At 43.0% G+C, this 19,077-nt stretch overlaps 2 protein-coding genes across 5 annotated transcripts; one reads left to right on the top strand and one right to left on the bottom strand.

Annotated features, from left to right (window-relative positions):
- Positions 1-698: 698 nt before the first annotated feature.
- On the bottom strand, positions 699-10,373 carry GUCD1 (guanylyl cyclase domain containing 1). Its single transcript, XM_052797822.1, has 6 exons — positions 10,215-10,373; positions 8,282-8,366; positions 6,642-6,807; positions 5,790-5,881; positions 4,009-4,250; positions 699-3,522 (listed from the first exon to the last, which is right to left on the bottom strand). The coding sequence occupies exons 1-6, from the start codon at positions 10,249-10,251 to the stop codon at positions 3,431-3,433; spliced, it is 714 nt and encodes a 237-aa protein (XP_052653782.1). The 5' UTR covers positions 10,252-10,373; the 3' UTR covers positions 699-3,430.
- Positions 10,149-14,720, top strand: SNRPD3 (small nuclear ribonucleoprotein D3 polypeptide). Of its 4 annotated transcripts, none has more exons than XM_052797827.1 (4): positions 10,149-10,166; positions 11,574-11,723; positions 12,479-12,671; positions 13,546-14,720. In XM_052797827.1, exons 2-4 carry the CDS (start codon positions 11,598-11,600, stop codon positions 13,605-13,607), a joined length of 381 nt encoding a protein of 126 aa, XP_052653787.1. In that variant the 5' UTR covers positions 10,149-10,166; positions 11,574-11,597; the 3' UTR covers positions 13,608-14,720. The 4 variants fall into 4 exon arrangements, with proteins under 4 accessions (XP_052653787.1, XP_052653786.1, XP_052653783.1 ...); XM_052797826.1 differs by lacking the exon at positions 10,149-10,166 and adding an exon at positions 10,371-10,446; XM_052797823.1 differs by lacking the exon at positions 10,149-10,166 and adding an exon at positions 10,673-10,766.
- Positions 14,721-19,077: the final 4,357 nt, after the last annotated feature.

The raw sequence follows: 19,077 nt of genomic DNA, 5'->3' as shown, positions 1-19,077 counted from the left end.
TACAAACTATTTGATGCAGTTCTGTTAGAGCTAAGTAATGTCCCAGACATGTCCTAGTTGTTTAAAGATCTGTGGGTGCTGTAAAGAAAGACTACTTTGGTTTTATTTCCCCTTACACTACATATTACAACCACAGTTGGACCAATGTCTTTGATGGGCTCCTTCAAAGTGCAAAAGTAGTGCCGCAGCCAGATGCTTTTAATATCTTCAGAAGCTCAGTGCTATGTTGTAAGGCAAAAATAGAAACACTGGCTAAAGCATAGGCAAGGCTGGTGCAGTTGCATACTTTTCATTATGAACAGAAAGCCACGGAGATGCTATTAGGGATCAGGATGGGTAATGAAAACTACTTCCCTGGAGCTGCACTCCAGTAGGATACTCAGTGGTTACGGAGTATACAAAACAGCTGTTGAATATAGATAATAACAATACATTTGCTATTCTCAGCTACTAGTGTATATTGAAATTTTGTTCTGTATGATTCAGGTGCTGCAGTAGGTGTTCAGAAGTGCAGAAGGAATACAATTATATACAAGCCTAGCAACTATGAATTTATAGCTGAAATAAATATTTGAACTCTTAAATTTTTTTCCAAATTACAATTTCAGCTGTGCCATTTCCAGTTAAGTATGTAACACGTCCTCTAAAGATTTTCCAACACTTTCATAATAAGCTAGTTAATAAATGCACTTGCTACATTATGTTACAGGGTTATCTGTGACTTTAAACCTTTATTGAGAAAGGCTTAATTACAAATAAAAATATATTTATGTATAAAATCCCTGCATGTAAAATACCCCTTCCTTTGCTATTGACATCATGAAGGAAACAAAGTGACAAAACATTTTCAGAATTAGTATTTTGATAGACTATCTTGTAATGGGAAACAAAGTTTCAGAAAATGCTGATGTTCTGAATGCTTGTGCAGTGAGCTGCTTAATCTGAATTTGTGTCATATAAATACTCAGTCTTTTCACTTGGCTTTTGCTGCTTCCTTGTGTGTTTTCACCTCTCATAGCCATCTTCCAGTTGGCGGCTGTAAGAGATCCTGTTCCAATGGTGGAGCTCTCCTTTTGTCTGTATTAGCTTAAACAGCTTTGTTTCTTTATCTTTCAGTTTTGTTGAAGTATTTAAACCCTGGGTACCAAATATTTAACAGTCGATGTTGTTACACCTATCTGTGCACTTCAGAACACTTAGCATGCCCTTAAGTTCATGTCTTATGTATAAGCTCAAGATTCGCATTTGGATAACTGAACCAGCAAGAGGCTAAATGTCAATTACAAGCCTTTTGTAAGAATTGTTTTTATTTAGCTAACCAAGCCTGCTCTAAAATAAATCCTGTGGCAGTTTAATGGTATTGAATGAACTACCTATCTGAAAATGCATGGGTTAAGGAAGTACTCCCATCAACCTGTAGTTTACATACCTGTTAATTAGTAACATAGCTAATACAGTCTCTCTAAATCAAACATCATGAATTTGGACTTGGACATAAAAATTCGCAGATCAGTAGCCTTCTCATGACTTACTCTGGAGGAGTTAGAAGGCATTATCTGTAATAGGTTGTATAGCTTTTTTTCTGGGATTCTGCTGGTGCCACTAATGTTCTACTGCTCACAAATCACATCCTAATTTTTACTCATTTTGCAAGTGTAAGTGCCACTATGTATTCCAACTTCACCAATGATAAGCAAAATTTGATATACTGAAAATTTGTCACATACTTTTTGTTTGGAACTTTTTAAAGGCTACTGCATTTTAAATCTGCTACTATTTTTAGCCTTTGTACAAAGGAGTGCTCTTGATTCTACTAAGTATACTTACTGAACACTTTCCAGATACTTTTCAGTAAGTCAACAACTGATAGAAGAAAATATTTTCTCTTAGAAATTTTTTTTACCATGCTGAAAGTAGATTCCTATTTATTATTTTCACCACTAAGTAAGTGTCCTTTTACCGTTATTCCATGCAGTTCCAGAACTTGAACAGTTCTTTTCCTAAAACCATGCCAAAGGTGTGGGATCTCTGTCTTAAGTGCAAAATAAAATTTTGCTAGCTTTACATCAGGATTAACATTGATTTTTCTACCCACTTCAACAGAGGTGGGACTGGAGATCAAGACTTGTAGGAAATTGTGATGGATGAATCTGAAATAGGTGGCTACTTCTTACACTTCAGTGTTCCTCAGCAAAGTAATTAAACCCAGGTAATACCTGAAAGGATTATGAATGGGCTGCTACCAATTTCACTTGATAATGTCTGAATACAGTAAATCCAACTTAATCCAAATACAGCTGTAGTATAAGACTAGAAAATGTGAGTTCCTGCCTTTTTACTTGTAGCAGAGATGTTTATGCTCCCTCTTTTCTTAATTTATTTCAGCTGTTCTTAGGTCACTGAGCTAATACCAATAGTAAAATTCGGCTCAAATTACGATTCAGCATTTTAGTTACAATCCAGTATATGCTGTCAGATATTTACAATTTACACACAAAATGTATACCATTAGTGTGGACGATCATTTTCTCTATTTGCTTAATAAGTTTAAAGTTTATATTTAGAATGGATTCTGCAGAAACTGGCACATGTGAGTGGCATAATGTTCAGACATTTTTGCAAAGAGCAATAAAGACTTCTAGGTACAAATAAAATATCTTCACTTAAATTTTTGAGGCAATACAGACTGCTCTAAGCAGTCATCCTAGAGGATTTAGCCAAAAGAGATTGAGTTTGTAGTACAAGGGAACAATACCAATAACTATGATTCAAAATTTAATGCAGTGACATAAATGCTAAATCTGTGTAAGGTGAACTTGGTACATGGGAAGTTTCCTTGAGTAAATGTGTTTCATTCCTACAATGCAGACAATACTGATGAGCCAGAAAGGCATTTTTTGTTATTTGAAAGTGGTTTAAGCTAGTATTTTTTTCCTTCCATAATACCCTGCTGAACCTCAAATCTTTAGGTTTAGGATGAAGATCAGCCCTTGATGCTTTGACAGAGAGAGAAACAGGCATTTTCTACTTTTTTTCCTGGTTTTGTTTACCTAAACCTATGCATGTATTACCAAGTGTTAAAGGTCATAAATTTGGTGCTTTTTTTCTCATGTCTTTAATTTGAGAATAAGCTCAACGTGAACAGGCTCTGGGCCTGTATTTTAAAACTGCTGTCAAATGTGCAGTGTTGAAAATGAGAGAAAAAAACCCAAAAAACTGAGACATACATTGCAAAATCAGATCCATCATCAGGAAAAAAAAAAGGTAAAGACAGCATTGCAATATAGTCCTATTAATGTCTATAAAGCCTCCCTTGTTTAAGATCCCACTGCAGTTCAGGAGCAAGGTCTCTGCAGGGGGAGTCCTGAGACAAGCAGCCACCTGCCATGCAGGCTGCACAGGAAAGGACCAGAAGTATCAGGTGTGGATGTCAGCTGTCTGTGTAGATGAACAAAATATCTTCATCAGTGCCGTAACTTGTCCTGGCTTCCTCAAAGTTACTGATGCTGGTGCAGCATGTTCCTGTTAAGGAGGAACAAAATTGTTACTAAAAATTCAGAAGAATTTGCCTGTGAAAGGCTCTTATACTGCATCTAGCAGCCTCTACAAAGAGAAGTAACTAGTATACAGACTAGACCTATCAGCTTAGGTTGCAGTTTTACTCAGGTAGATCTTTTCACCTCAAAGGTAGTCCTCACTGAAGTAATGCTGTAAATAGGTAAGAAATTGGCCATCCTGTTATATTCTGAACAACAATTCAGCATCTCTCACTAACCCATCTAAAAGCCAAACAAGTTTACTAGAATGCGTATCTCAATGCCTCAAGTAAATCACCGCACGAAATGCAGCACTGATTTCATTAATGTGGAAAAACCCCTTCTGACAAATTGGTTAGTGATGCTTGAAATATATGTACACTATTTGGGGAAGTCCAGCTCTGGCTCCATATTACAGACATGTTAGTAAGGCAGTGGCTGAGAATCCACCCAAAAGGAACAGGCTACTTACGGTCAGCATAGGCAGGGTTGTTGTAGTAAATACTCCCTGAGGCTTTGTTGTAGCCACATAACACAATGAAATGGCCCTGGTAGTCAGGATTCCTGCAGAAGCACTTCTGTCCAATGGGGAGGAAGCAGCAGTATTTGACAGGACTTGAGCAAAGATCACACAATAGCAGGACTGCATTCACTAGGACGATGGCTACATGACCTTGGGACAGGTGGTTTTGGATGTCTTGAACAGTTACTGTGCTGCAGAAAATCAGACATAGTTATTAACCAGTTTAGGAAAGACTGGTATGCAATGAAGTGTGTGATGATGGACAATACTTAGGACATGTAGCTAGCATGGTTATTTTTATATCACGGGTACAGCTTTTTGCTGTTAAACTGTGCTAGCTTTGCTACAGACAAAGCCTGTGTCATTCAAGGCCTTTTGATCTCATTGCTGCTACTGAAGTGCAGAGCAACAGCTCTGGATTCTGCAGTAATGTAAGTAATCTCAGAATGTATCAGATGCCCCAGAGAAGAGTATTAAAGGAGCTGGCAACTCATTCAGTAACTTGAGAGACTTTTGTTGTGGGAAAATCATAAGTGAAGTGTTCTCTCTTGCTCTTAGAAAAGCTTATCTCTGAAGCACCAAATCTTTATCGACTGAGTGGTTAAAGATTGTATAATCGCTAACCAACTTGATGTGCCCAAACTTGCCTCTGTCACATAGGAATATGTTTCTCCCAGTTGCAATTTTGGACTACCTGATGCTCTTGAGGCTTTATTTCTATAGTACCTCCTACAGGGAATGAGTATTAACCAAACAACCTATAATCTCATCTGTTAAAAGCTGTCCTTCACTGAGGCAGATGGTGTATTCCATATGCATTAGAAACTCATACCTTGGATACATTCCAGATGTCGGGGCTGTGTGCACTACCTGACTGAACTCAAGTGCTTTTTAATCTTTTCCAGTGTCACTAAAGCAAGATGGACTGACTGTCCCTTCTGTCCTGTCACATCTCTAGTTAAATAGATGGTGCCATACAGACTTCGTGTATGTTAAAAAGGACACTTAACAATTCAGCTAAATGGAAGTTGCATTACAGCCCTCAAATGCTGTTGTGGCTGCCCTGCACCCTCTCTTCTTTTCTTACTTGTAATCATTTACCCCACTTTGACAACAGAGATCCAAATCCAGCTTCACTATAAAAAGGGATGCAACTCAAGCTGAACATGGATGCTTAGTTATTTCCCATGTAGAATATCACTGTTGGCTGTGAAACAATTCTGCAGTTTTTCCCCTTCTGGACTTGCAGCTCTTTTCAGAGGTTCCTTATTTCATCCTCCCCTTGGCAGAAGCTCATATGCTAGCTTTTTCTTTGCATGTCTGTCTAGGAACAGAGAGCTGTAATGTTTGCATAGCTCTGGGAACAAGGTGTTGTGTGCTCAGGTAGCACTCTCCTTAATGCCAACAATGGCCAATTAGAGCGCTGTAGGCACTCCCGACTGGGTAATTTTAATGGATAATCAAATTCAAAACATAAACAATAGTCAAATCCTGTCAGCATTTTCAAATCACTCATTCTGTGTCATGGCTATTTTTCCTCAAACTTCATTATTAACTCTTGATGTCCACTTTTTTTTTTTTTGAAACATATATTAGAAAGACTCTGTAATTCACAAAAGAGGCTCAGGGCTCGATTTCTGTCTCTTTCACCAGTTTAGCTTGGTGACTCCAAGAAAAGCATGGGGCCCACAGAATCTCCACAGAGAAAAGAAAGAAAACAATAAGCTTACCACTTCTCCACCAGCACCTTGCTGGCTTTGGCTTGTGCAAAAAGCTGATTCACTCGATTCTCTTCTGTGTCAAAGTGCTTCCTGTAAAACGACTGTGGAGATAATAGAAGTTATGAACTGGAATGGTGTTTACCTTAGGTAATCTACCACTTACAATCCCTGCTAGCAAGGGCCTGCATAAGTTGGAGATCTGGCTATGGGATAAGAGATCTCTCCCTTAGTTCACTGGTAACAGGATAAGGATTCCTGCTCTAAATTTTAAGTTTAAATTCACTCCTGGTCAGTTACTGTTGTAATTTCCATCCAGTGGCTATTCAGCTCCCTGCATGAAAGAAGCCTGTCTGGTTCGTACTGGGCAGGAGCTTGCATTAGAAAAGCCATTGCCACTATAGGCCCTCACTGGCCCCCTTGTTGGCAATCTTGAAGAGGCCAAGCTCTCAATGGACATGGAGGCTGAATTCCCCTCTCACCTCTAGAGGTGGTTGCTCCAGGTCAGGGCTGAGGCACGGTGGTAGGGAAAGTGTGGAAGCTAGCACTGCTGCTGCCCAGGCTGTACCTGTTCTGTAGATAAATAGAGGGCTTCAGTCTCCAAGGCTGTCAAATAGGCTGGAACCTTTCATGAGCACTACATGAAAACTTTTTATAAAATTCATGTTACGGAATCAAAGATGTAAAATATATGGGATCGTATCTAGCCTTGCCTTTGGAACTGATTTGTGCCAGTTTTGGCAACAGGCAAACCTTGTTTACAGGAACTGTGGTTAATTGTCAGTAACACAGCAAAGCTTTTATAGCATAACACGCAGGACTTTTAAAATCGTCTGCTGTCTCCCAGTAGATAAGAATACTAACCTGATTTTTGTAGCCCTTGTCCACTCCAAGCGTCTGGGTGCAAAATTTATGCTTAACACCAAAGTGCCGCATTAGGTAGGCCAGGTCAATAGTCCAGATACTCTTTGTTAACTGGAGTTCCTGGATGGCTTTCTGAAATTCATCATTGTCCAAATGATTCAGGTACCTATGTTATTAGGAAAGGCAGGGGAAGGGGAGCACAGATCTTAGGAAAAGCAAAATGTGTGCTGTAGCCCAAGCCTCCACATCACAGGACGTAAAAACTGAAACAGTGGGCTTGGCTAAGAAATAACCCCCCAAAAAACAACCCACAAAGGAGCCACAAATTTAAGGGAAGGGAAGGGAGTAGGGAATATTTGACTGGATTTATTGCTGACTTTCTATAATTGGAAATGTATGGGTATCTTGACTGGTTTATAGTGCTAGAAGAGTACAGGTGCTGTACAATAGGCAAGCTATACTGAGCAAGTATAGAACTCTGTCCTGAAGGGCTTACAGTCTAAACGTACAAACATATTAGAGCAAACACAGAAAGAAGTGTTAAAGACTAAAACTTGCTTCACGCAATAGATGGATTTCAAAAGGAGGAACTGTAAAGGAAGTCGGTATATATTTAAAGGAAGCTCGTCTTAGGCACTGATGGCACAAAAGGCAATAAAGGGGAGATGAAGTCAGGAGGAAGCTTGGGATAGGTTGCAAAGGGGTGGGGAGAGGCAGTTACAGAGAGTTCTGGAAGTCAGAAAACAAATGGAAGTAAATGGAAAAAAAAGGACTGGAACTGAGGATGCAGGGCAAACAAGGTCAGATCAGCAGGGTGAGAAGATTAATCTAGGAAGCTGAGTTTTGGGCAGACTGGAGTGGCAAAGAGGTAAAGGGAATAAAGAGGCAGAGGTTACAGTAGTCAAGATGGGAAATTACCAGCACACGGACTAACGTCTTGGCAGAAGGGATGGAGAGAAATGAAAATCTTCTGCTTCATATCTACTAAGTGGACATCTAAATAGGTATTTCTCCTGCACCTAAGCTCATGTTCCTCTGTGGAAGGAAAGAGGAGTTCAGCAGGACAGCTACTACTTCAAAAAAAGAAAAACCAAAACAAAACCAAAAAAACCCCAAGGGGCAATACAGTGCATTGTTTTGAAGTTGAAACTACTCCTGGAACAAAAACACACTCATCCCACAGACTGGGGGCTCAGCAGGACAGAGGTAGTATATACTCAGAAACTGGGATACACCTACCCATCACTTGAAAACACAGAAAGGAATCAGGTGAATTACTGTGCTAAGTATCAGTTCTGAATTATAACAACAGGAAAGAGGGATAACTTTTTATCAGCTTATGCATGCCGACCTGCAAAGTTCTTAGAGCTGATCAGGTATTTTGCATCTGTCAAAACAGTCAATTATTCAAAAGGGTCTGAAGTTCATCTTAGTTTGTATTTTCCCTTGCTCCTGCTGGAGAGCTGTGCCAGGCCCAAGCAGCAGTAATTCTCCAAGGGTACCCGAGAATAGGTGCTCTCGTAAGACTAAGTTAAACTCACAGCTGTTTCAACACACGTCTTCTCCCCGGACATTGCTTCCCGCTACCCTTCCCCACGGGATGGGATTTCCCACCCATTCAAACCAAAACAATCACTTACTGAAGCACCATCCTGGAGCAGGCTAGCCCACAGTCCCAGTGGTACAACTGCTGAATGACCGGCACTTTCAGCTGGACGCAGTCAACTGTAGTGAAAACACCCCATTGTGAGTAAAACACAAAAGATGTCAGTCCATACAGAAATGTTTTTTCCATACCTCGGCATTAAGTCAGCTTGTCCTCAGCACTATGGCTGCAGAAACTTAGGAACATTTTTTTTACTTTATCTGATTGGCAGGTATTTTTTTCTTTCTTAGGGGAATGTAGGTTTGCTCTTTCTGTACAGTTAAGCATTTGGTTTAATCTCATACTCCTTTATTGTTTTATACCTGGATCACTCTGCCATATAGTCCACCCCCTTTTCCTTGAAAGTTTCTTTTTTTTTTTTTTTTTGGTGGGGTGACATACCCACCAGCCCCTAACTATGAAGCTTTATTCCCCTCCTAAATAATAGAAGGTAAGGCACAGGTATTCATCCTTTCTCTTGTGTCTGAATGTATTTCTGTGCCACAAAAGGAGTTAAACCAAACTGTGAGAAAACAGACACAACCAAGATCTCTAGGCATTGATCTCTTCCTAGTCCCACAGATTTGAGCCTTTTCTACAGATGCCTTTTTCCTCAGGGACTGTAATTTATGTGAGTAATTTTAGGTTAACAAAGCTCACAAATGGCACCAGTTGGCCTTTTGTATTAACTCCCTCAATAACTCAACAAAGGGAGAGGGAAAAAAGCACAATCTTTACCAAAAAGTCCCAGAATACAAGTAACTCCATCCCTCTGCCTCAGTTTTTATTTTCATAGGCTTGGCAATGCGGTGTTTTCAGTTTCAGAAATGCCCTTGCCACTCGAAGGACTTGAAGTGTTGTGCCTGTTATTGCTACTTCAATGTCGATCGAAATGAGTTAATCATAAAGGGCTTTTCTCAACAACCTTACCTTTGACCTAGAAAAGACCTTTGAAGACACGAGGTCAACTACATTTTAAGATGGGAATAAAAATGCCTTTGACATCATGTGGACTGGCCTAGCGTGTAATCTTTTATTATTTTTAACAAAGCTATAGCCTGCTGTAGGGACAAGCCAATACAGAGATTCTGGACTCTTTCCAAATATTTTTTCATAGTTGTGCCACTGTTTAATCATGACTTTGAAGACTGGCATACCCTTTGGTATATTCAGTCTTTTTAATGAATCTCAATTAAGGCGCTCTTAAGTATCCTAAAGAAAAAATGAGAACCCAATTCCGAGATTCTCCTCAAACCAGGATCTGTAAGTATTTTGCTGTCATTTTTTCTTGGCACGTTACGATTCTGTCCCCTTTTCGTTAATACCGAGGGCCTCTGTCAAGTCCCAAGATTAACTGAAGAGGGACACGTTTTCTACGTGAAGACTTCAAAGGGTAATAACTTTAATTTTCTTGGACGTTCAGCTTCCAGTCATCCTGTTTCCCAGCACACGCAGACTTCTTCTGCGATGACTGTCAGCTGTCCCGAGGTAAGCCAGAAGCCAGTATACGCTGTGGCTGTAAATAACACTGAAAACACCTCTCCGGTTCGCCAGCTCCCCGGCGCAACGAACTTACAGCGGGAGCCACTAATCCCACATTGCTGCTGCTGCTGCTGCTGCTGGCGAAACCGGCGGCTCCGGGAGGGCGGAGGAGGCCGCCAGGGCCTCCGAACGGGACGGCAAGAGCCGCCCGCTCCCCGCCGCGGCCAGGGCCGTACCCGGGGCTCCCTTCCCCCGGCCCCAGCCGGCGCCCAGCCCGTTCCGCCAAGGCGGACCCCGCCGCCGAGACACCACCCCCCCCCCCCCCCCCCGCCGCCGAGGAAGGGCTCCGCCCGGCACCCCGCGCTCCCCGGCGGCCGCCCGGGGAAGGAGGGCTGCGGGTAAGGCGGCCGGGGCCGGCCCCGCTGCCCCGGCGGAGCAGCACTGACCTGGCGGCGGCTCCCCAGCCTCCCGGGGGCTCTTCATGGCGGCGGCGGGGGGGGCGGCTGCCGACCGCTCGCTACCGGCCCCGGCGAACCGGCCCGCGCGGCGGCGCGGCCCAGGGGCCCGGCATGCCTCGTCGCGGCGCTGGCTCCTCCCGGCCCCGGGGGCGGGGGCGGAGGCGGGGGCTGCGGGGGGCCGGGCCCCGGGGCGTCTGCCCCGCGCCGTCGCCGCGGTGGGGTGGGTCGGTGGGCAGGGGCATGACGCGGCGGGCGGGGGCCGGGGGGAGACCTGAGGCGGGCGGGGAAGCGCGGGGCGCGCCGGTAACCAGCCCTGTCCCGGGGACGGGGCACCGCCGGTGGGACGGGGCTGACCCCCCCGGCCGGCGGGACAAGACTGCGGCGGAACCGTGGTGCCGAGGCAAGGCGGCCCGGTGGCCCCCGGGCGCCCTGGCGGTGGCGGGCGGGGGGGGGGGGGGAAGGAGGAGGGGGCCGCGCCGCCGCCGCTTTCCGGTTCCGGCGCGCGGTGCACGGCGGGAAGCTGGAGGAGGCCATTAGGGGGTGAGCGCGGGCCCAGGCTGAGGCGGTTTGGCGGGCGGTGAGTGGCGGAGGAGCCGGCCCCGAGCGGGGTTCCCCGGCGTCCCGCGGGTCCCCGGGAGCGGCAGGGCACTCCTCGCTCTCGGGGCAAGCTCCCGAGCTGCGGCCGCATCCCCTGAGGCCTGCGGCGCCCGGGCCTGAGGGGGCGAAGCGGCGGTGGGGCGGCCGCCGGCCTGCGCGGGCCTCGGGGGCTCTGCTCGGCCTCTCGGGGGTGGGTCTCCCCGCCGGGCCGGGGCTCTCCTCTGCCCCTGGGGCTGGGCTGAGGCTGGGGACTTTCTTGTGAAGGAGGGTCGTGCGAGGCGCTCGCCGGGGCCGCGGTGTGTGCGTGTGGTGTGGGCTGGGCTGGGGTCCCTCGTGGTAGAGCCCGTTGCTGAGGCGATGTGGTCTGCGAGCGGGGCTGCGCTGCCCACAGGTCCGGCTTAGCTCGTAGGCGGTCAGGCAGGCTGTGCCGTTATGGGACGCACCCGGGGCTATTTCCATTTGAGGTGCACCTGGCTATACTAGTGGTCCGTTATCTGGTATTTACAAGTGAATTTCCTGGGTCGGAACAGAGCTGGAAAAGACACGCTTTTGCTGATCTTTTAAGTCTTTTCTCCCTATGGGCATCTTTCTAGAGAAGTTTTATTAATGCCTCGTCAAAGCATATGGTGCGTTTGGGCAAGAGAGAAAAATCAGTGCTTTACACTGGGAAAGACCATACATTGTGTAGGTAAAAACCTAGTCTACAACTTTCTTTGTAATTTTGTCCTTTGGGTTTTTATCTTGTCCCAGTTGTAGAGCCATAGCACTGCAAACATGTCGATTGGAGTGCCAATTAAAGTCCTGCACGAGGCTGAAGGCCATATCGTGACATGCGAGACCAATACAGGAGAAGTTTACCGAGGCAAACTTATTGAAGCTGAAGACAACATGAATTGTCAGGTATACCTGCTTCAGAAGGATGGAGGGAAGGCTATCTGATCTGTGCATGGAAAGGCTGATAGCTAGCTTATTGGCAGCTTGATTAAAAGACTGCTGCTTTTAGTCTTAGAATAAAGAAAACTAACCGTACTGCTGCACACACGCTGTCTTACCATAGCGAAATGGATTCACGATTACCGAGTGCTCCAAAGAGGCCAGAGCTTATTCTTTCTGGTTTTAGAGTCAGATGGGGCATTCCTGTCAATAACATCAGGGTTCTTAAGGTTCTGTTCTGTGAACAATGTTTCTGCTGGAGTTCTTTATTTAAAGCCACTGAGCATAAGAATACACAAGCCTTGATTTAAGAAACGGAAGCTTTTTTTAATGCACGTTACTTTAGTCATCCCAAGAGGGCTTAATTTTGATTGACTTTAAGCAAGTTGTTGAAATCAAAACGCTTCCTTAATAGTTAGGACTAGAACAGCTTTATTAAAACTGATTCGATATAACAAAACAAAACTAACAAAGCTGATAAAACTAATTTGCAAACTGGGGAGAAACCAAAAGTCCTGGGCCTGCTTGAATAGTGGCAGGCTTAGGAGTATGTTTAAATGGTCCTGGATGTTTGTGTCACAACTCCAGTTGAGAAAGCAGTATGCTTGGAAAGTCTTTGGCTTTGATACTTGAATCCTGGCTGTATATTCTACAGGCAAGAGAAATAAGAACACAGAACTGTTAGAGGCCTCTGTGAGCACTGACTGATCTTTACTTTCCAGATGTCCAACATAACAGTGACATATAGAGATGGACGAGTGGCACAGCTTGAACAGGTGTACATCAGAGGTAGCAAGATACGGTTTCTCATTTTACCAGATATGTTGAAGAACGCTCCTATGCTAAAGAGCATGAAGAATAAAAACCAGGGTTCTGGAGCTGGGCGAGGAAAAGCAGCTATTCTCAAAGCTCAAGGTGCGTACAGTTTGTTTATGGTCCTCCTCTGACCCCCATTTTGCTGTAGAAGAACTGGAAAACTGTCATCTCTATCACTGGGTAAATGTAAGCTGTAAGAAACCGAAAATTACGGGTTCATACATTGTTTTTCTGTACGTTTCATCTTCTGGTGGGAGTTAAGGCTCAAATTGCCCAATTACCTGAATATGTAATATTGATGTTACTATAATTCAGATATGGTGAGCAGTCCTGTTAAACAGAGGCTTTATATAAAACTTTATCTTCTGTTTTCCAGTGATTGTGGCCACTAGCTGTTTAGAATATTCAGGGAAGGATTCAGGTGTTCTTGTTAAGCTTTTGTAGAAAAACAAATTCAGGTATTAAGATGGTACTTAAACTATTGGGAAGCTGTAATTATTAGCCATTCTGTAGTTCACTCTCATTTGTACCTTTCTCAGGGAAACAATCTAGTTATAACAAGATTGAGTAATGATCATGGGCTGCAGACTCCTTGGTTAACTTTAGCAAATGCAGTAAGGTCATGTGGGGGAGTAACATCTGCTGAAATGCACTGTGTTCTGTTGCAAAACCTTGGAAGACTGGGGTTTTAAATCTCTTGGACTATACACATTTGTGTGGCAGCTTAGGAGGAACACAAAGTGTATGAATACTCACTGCATCTGTTTGAAGTAGCAAGACTGTAACCGTTAGTTCTGGTTCTTTTCGCAGAAAACTTTGCTGTCATGCCACTTTCTGAACTTCATAGGATAGCCTTGTTTCCTTGCTTCTAAGCAAGAGACTTTGAGTGTTATTTGTGTTTTGCTTGTTAGCTGTTGAGATAAATATGCAGTTAGATCAAGTTCATGTCATCCCTGATGTTTTCTTTTTTCAGTGGCTGCAAGAGGAAGAGGCCGTGGTATGGGCCGTGGCAATATTTTCCAGAAGCGAAGATAATTTTGGTCTTGACCGACATGCTTTTTTTTTAATTAGGTGTTATTAACTTGACTACATGCGCATTGGTATCAGTTATGTTTAATAAATGTTTCTGACAAAAACTTGTCTGCTCTTACATGACAGGACTCCTCTTGGGCAAATATATTGTAGGTTGATTTCAAACTTAAAACAGCTTTGTCTGGAAAATAGTGAACTTTATATCTAGATTTGACTACTTTGTATTTGTGTGATACATTGACTTTTAAAGATCATCATGTTTCCTTTTTCTTGTTTAGTCTTGTTGTCATTCATTCTCTAAAGATTAGAAGGCATTCTTGATGAAGAACTTTGAAATAGTATGTTTTAAAGTCATATTAGCAGCTGCATTTATGGAAAATACAGTGAAACAGAGGCAGCTTCCTGAGAAGCAAAGCACTATGGTTTTTTGCTTTATATGGACCTACAATAGAGGCCCATCTTCAGATCTGTACATTGAGCTTGTATTCTTGCGTTTCTTACTGTTCTCTTTGGATAGGGGGAAGATTTTTTCATTAGGATCACACAACTTTGATAGCCTGAGTCTATATTTGCAGTGAAAAATTCTATTCTAACTCTTAGTAGTTCTTCCCTCTGCCTGGGAAAAAAGACAGAATATAAAATAGGCATTTTCAAGGATAAATTTGAAGTGTTTTGTAAATTTGAAAGGTAGTGCAGGTATATGGGGAAAGTCTTATAAATGGTTATCCCTTAAATATAACTCAATACAAATGCTAATCTTTTGAACAAAACTTAGGATCAACTTTAGCTTCTGGTCTTGATCTCTATCGCTGTGTAGAGATGCTATCAGCTCATCTGCAGGAAGCCAAATGTAGTTGTAACTTTAGTTTATTTTGCTAAAAGTATAGTGTGGTTGTTCTTACTGACTTAAATGGTTGTAATGTTTAAATGTAATACTTCTGAACCTAATCACATACTTGCATACAATCAATTATCAGTCTGTACATGTACAAAATAGCTAGTCTTGTTTTTCTGCTTTGATGCTGTGAAGACTCTCCCTTGTGTGCAGACATGAAAGGTGAATTAATGTATTAATTTGTTGAATTGTCTGTAAATAAAGCTGTATTTGGTCTCGCATCACTAGAAAAACCCTGCTACACGTTCTTCTGGGTAGTAATGATATTAAACATTTGCATTAGAAACCTCCTTAGAATGTGTTTAAGATCTGCTTGAGCTCAGCTATAAAAACACTGTAGTGTCATCTCATGCCTAGGCTGAGGAACTTGTCCAAAAGACAAGACAGTTTTCACAAAGCCCTGCTTCAAAACATGGTATGTGAGTCATGTTCATATAGAAGTAATGCTTTCCTGAAGACAGTATTTCCAACTTAAAATGAGCAATTTGGGGCTTTAGTAATGGTATTAAACACTTCCTTGTGGAAATGTGTCATTCTTCAAATTGACAGTCACTCCAGAAGAGAATTGTGACAGATAATCAGTTGATCAGGCCATTTCCCTCTGAGTGTATCTGCGTAAGATATGGGCAAGTAAAACTGCAGTGGTCTATTGCAAACTACAGCCTTTCTAATCACTAGTTTGTACTGTTTGGAATTCTTCAATAATCAGTTTGGTTCTAGCTCTTACTGCGGGAGAGAAGACATTTTCACAGAATTTCCTCCCCGTGCTTAAGTAAAGGTTTCCGAGTTTCCCAAGACTCCTGAGAAAGAGCGTCTTAAAATCAACATGAAGCTGAAGTCCATTTTGAGTCTTTATGCTAGATGCCCACTGAGACTGACATTTTATTGCACAAAGGAGAAAAGAATTGCATCCTGTTGCTGTACCATGAGTTTTATGGTCAGAATTGAACTGTCTGCTTGTAGTATCCCCTGCTAATGCCTTGGTAGGTAAGAATAGGTATTTCTGTTGATATCCACTGGCTTTGTGTGTTGCTATATGGTGGTATACAAGATGTCCACTTCCCTAGCAGGTAGTAGTATGGCTGTTTGAAATGTCTTTTATTTGCAGTCTGTTAACTGGGTTTTATTACTTTTAATACATCAGGCTTGTGATCGTGTTGCTAATCAAGTCAGAATTTTTGTACGATGGAGTTACACCACCATCAACAGGCAGAACCGGAATGGCATGGTACGCGATTACTTTCTGTGTAACTTGAGTCAAGTGTCTGCTGCAAGATTTTATAGGATGCTTCTTCGGCAGCTAGAACTGCCATCTCTTCCAAAGCAAACACCTAATAGAAACCTGAGATTGATTAGTGCAACAATTAATTGCCATAAATATAAAATAGTATAGGATGGAGTGTGTGTGTGTTGAGGGATGGCAAGCTGTTCTGCTTAAAGGGTGTCATCCTGGCCGTGGCTAATGTACAGTGAGTGACAAAGGAAGTTACCGTTACCTTGTCTAGTAACAGGAGAGACAAGAGGCATACTCACAGTTTGAGCAAAGAGAAGTCACTTTGCTAGAACTCCTTTGGGTCTGGCTTCTGTTGGTTCTCCCTGTAACCTCTCGAGGAAACTAACGGTGAGGATTGCCACATCTTTTTTTGCCAGGACTATGCGGTACTTCCCAGCCCTCAAAGCTCTGCTTTCTTTTTCTATAAAACCTCCAAAAAGAACTATTAATATGTGGAAAAGGAAGTAAGCCACAAATGGGGCACTTGACTAAAAGTATTTTTTGGAAGAGGTTCAACATTTTGGCAAGGCTGCAAATCGGGCCCATTGACTTCGGGTATCGCTGTTTCCTTCTGACTGCTAAATAGCATGTAGCCTTTTCTGAAGGTTAGATGCTAGCTTCTTTTGCAGAGGGCAGGGAGAAATTGCACATTTTGACCACAGACAGCTACTGGAATGGCAAAGGCTTTGAAACACCAAGGGGAACCCTAAAGAGTGTAGTGGTTAAATGCTGTTTAAGCAAATTAAAGCTGCCTGGCAGTAGCAGGTTTGTTGGGGATTGTTTCCACTGATGATGATTGGCTTACCTTTTCTATTGGTTTTTAAAGTTCCTGTTCCTCCTGCCTGTGCAATGCCAAGCTTGTGTTCTCTCCACTGAGATCTCCTCTCTTCTCTGAAACAGTTGATGTGGCATTCAGCAGCACTGAGAGCAGAGGGACAACCATGAATTTCAGAAAGAAACAATAACCCTCCCCAGTAGGTTTGACTGATAGAACAAACTCTGCAGTATGTCTGCTTTAAGTTCCTACCCCTTCTGATGTTTCTTACCCTCTGTATTTGTGACTGTCCACTGAGCAAACAGCAATGAAACTTTTTTTAAACTTTTTTTTCCAACCAGTGTTGTCTTAGCTTTTAAGCTTTATTTAAAATGTGTAACATCTCTAATCCACATCAGCTTTGAAGAAGATACTGGATTTTGCACGAACGAAAAGCTTTGCACTATGAATTCAGGTCAGGGTTGAGTCTAGGATGAACTATTTACCCTCTTCAGAAAGGTATTGTGAATTAGTGTTGAAAAGTTTGAAGTTTCACACACTGGTAGGAATTTAAGCCCCAGCCAAGATAAACATATCACTTAGCAATTTCTGACTAGACTAACTGATATGCTAGTTTGTTACAGGCTGCTTTGAAGATCCTACGTGCCATGTGTGTGTTATCCTTACAGTGTGATAAATCAAAATTTCCTTCGAACAAAGGATGTCTCATCCACTAGATGGCTCTGTCGGTAAAAGGATGAAATAAAAGAAACCAGAACCCTCTGGAAGGAAAAAATGCAAGAAATGTGACTACTGCTATAAAATCCATAAACTCAGTGCTATTACAAACTCTAGCATGAAAATACTCAGCTTATTTTCTTCCCTCTTCAGTGTTCCAGAGTGCTGGCTTCGTACGCACCGAGATTATTCCAGCTGTTGCTTGATGCTGTGTCTTTCCTTGATACTTGGCTAACTGGGCATGTGCACTTGGGTGGTGCAGATTCCTCGAGTTCAGCAACTCAAGCGATCTGTTTCTCTGGGACAGAGAATAGTATGGATAGACACAGCTGTCTGTTTTTAACATCTGCCCTTATTTGTCACTGGGTTTTTTGTGTGTGTCATAGATTGCAGCATTTCTTTTCATTCTTTGCCATTGCTTTGTGTGTGGGCTTGTAAACCTCTTCCTGTTCAGTGGGTTCAGGGCTCACCATAGCTTCCTGCTTTTGACAGAGGGAGACAAGCTACTGGCCTGAAGTTTTGACATGAACTTGCCCCTTTGATATAATCGGTGTAGATGCCTTTGAAGTACTCATGTGGGACACAGAAGCTACACTGCAGCCATGCAAAATGACGTATGGAGAAGTGCAGGCAGAAATTCACCCAGTCTTCCTAAGTCAAAACTGAGGTTGTGCTGTGGTACAAAAACAGGGGAGACCCTGATAACGGCAGAGGAGAGTTAAATGGTTGGAGAAGGTATCACCTGAAAAAATTGCTTTGCACAGAACTGTAGGACTTTTGCTCACTGACCAGGTGCTTTCATCCCATACATGTGCAGTTCTGCTCTCCAGGTGTGTCTAACTTACATTTGATCCTAAAGCTGTACTTTTCTTTAGTTCATTTTCCAAGGGTACTCTGCAAAGTATCAGTCTGTGAGGTATTGTGTTATGACTGAGAGAGGCTGGGAAGGGATGCTGTGTAAATGAGATAAGTGGCAAGCTATGGTGGCTCTTCTCTGAGTGTAATTACATGCCGCATTGTAAAAGCCCTGTTCTCCAGGATAACAGAACTTGGCTTATATCAACTCTTAAAATTGCGGGAGAGGCAGCAGCCTCTTAATCTCTGCCAGTGAAAGGCACAAGTAAAGGGATGTGGCCCCTAGATCTCCCATGCCCTCCATAAAACCTCTTCTAGAAGGACAGAATGGAGAGGAAAATGTGAATTTCTGGTGCTGGTGATCAGGATAACTGTCCGGTCTGTATCTCTTTGCTATTTACGCTTCACAGTGAGCTTTCATTTAAAGTAGAGATGTCCTATTTCCTCTTGCCAGTAAAATGTGAGCAAGCATGGAAGGCTGACATCCCAGTGGAGTAATGATTTGGTAAGGTAGCAAAGGGTGGAATTCTGAGGTCTACAAGAAAGTGTCAATGATTTGATTGCTTATTTCTCAGCCATGGGTCAAAATGGAGGAAGGGTTCTCCTAGGGTTCTTTGGTGTTTCCATGGTGACAGAGGCAAAAGTTTAGATCTGGACTTGCACCTTATTGCAGCTAAGCTGATTTCAGACAGTAACACCTGGTCTTCCTCCTCTCATATTAGATAAAGCTAACTTTATGGGACCCTCCTGCCTTCAGTGTTTCTTTGGGAGGAAATATGGATACACCACTTTTAAAGCATGGTCCAGAGTAGCCTTGAAACACATGCTGATACAGGCACTGTGCTGCAGATTACTTTGCAAGTAAGATGATAATGTTCTCCACCTCCTCATCCGCTCATGGACAGATCACGCCTGTGGACGGAAGAGCTACCATATGACTACAGCATGCTGGTGCCTG

The sequence above is a fragment of the Harpia harpyja genome, chromosome 9 (genome assembly GCF_026419915.1).
Source record: "Harpia harpyja isolate bHarHar1 chromosome 9, bHarHar1 primary haplotype, whole genome shotgun sequence".
Classification (NCBI taxonomy): Eukaryota; Metazoa; Chordata; class Aves; order Accipitriformes; family Accipitridae; genus Harpia; species Harpia harpyja.
The sequence above is the reverse complement of the archived record's forward strand: the minus strand, read 5'-3'. Positions and strand labels throughout refer to the sequence as shown.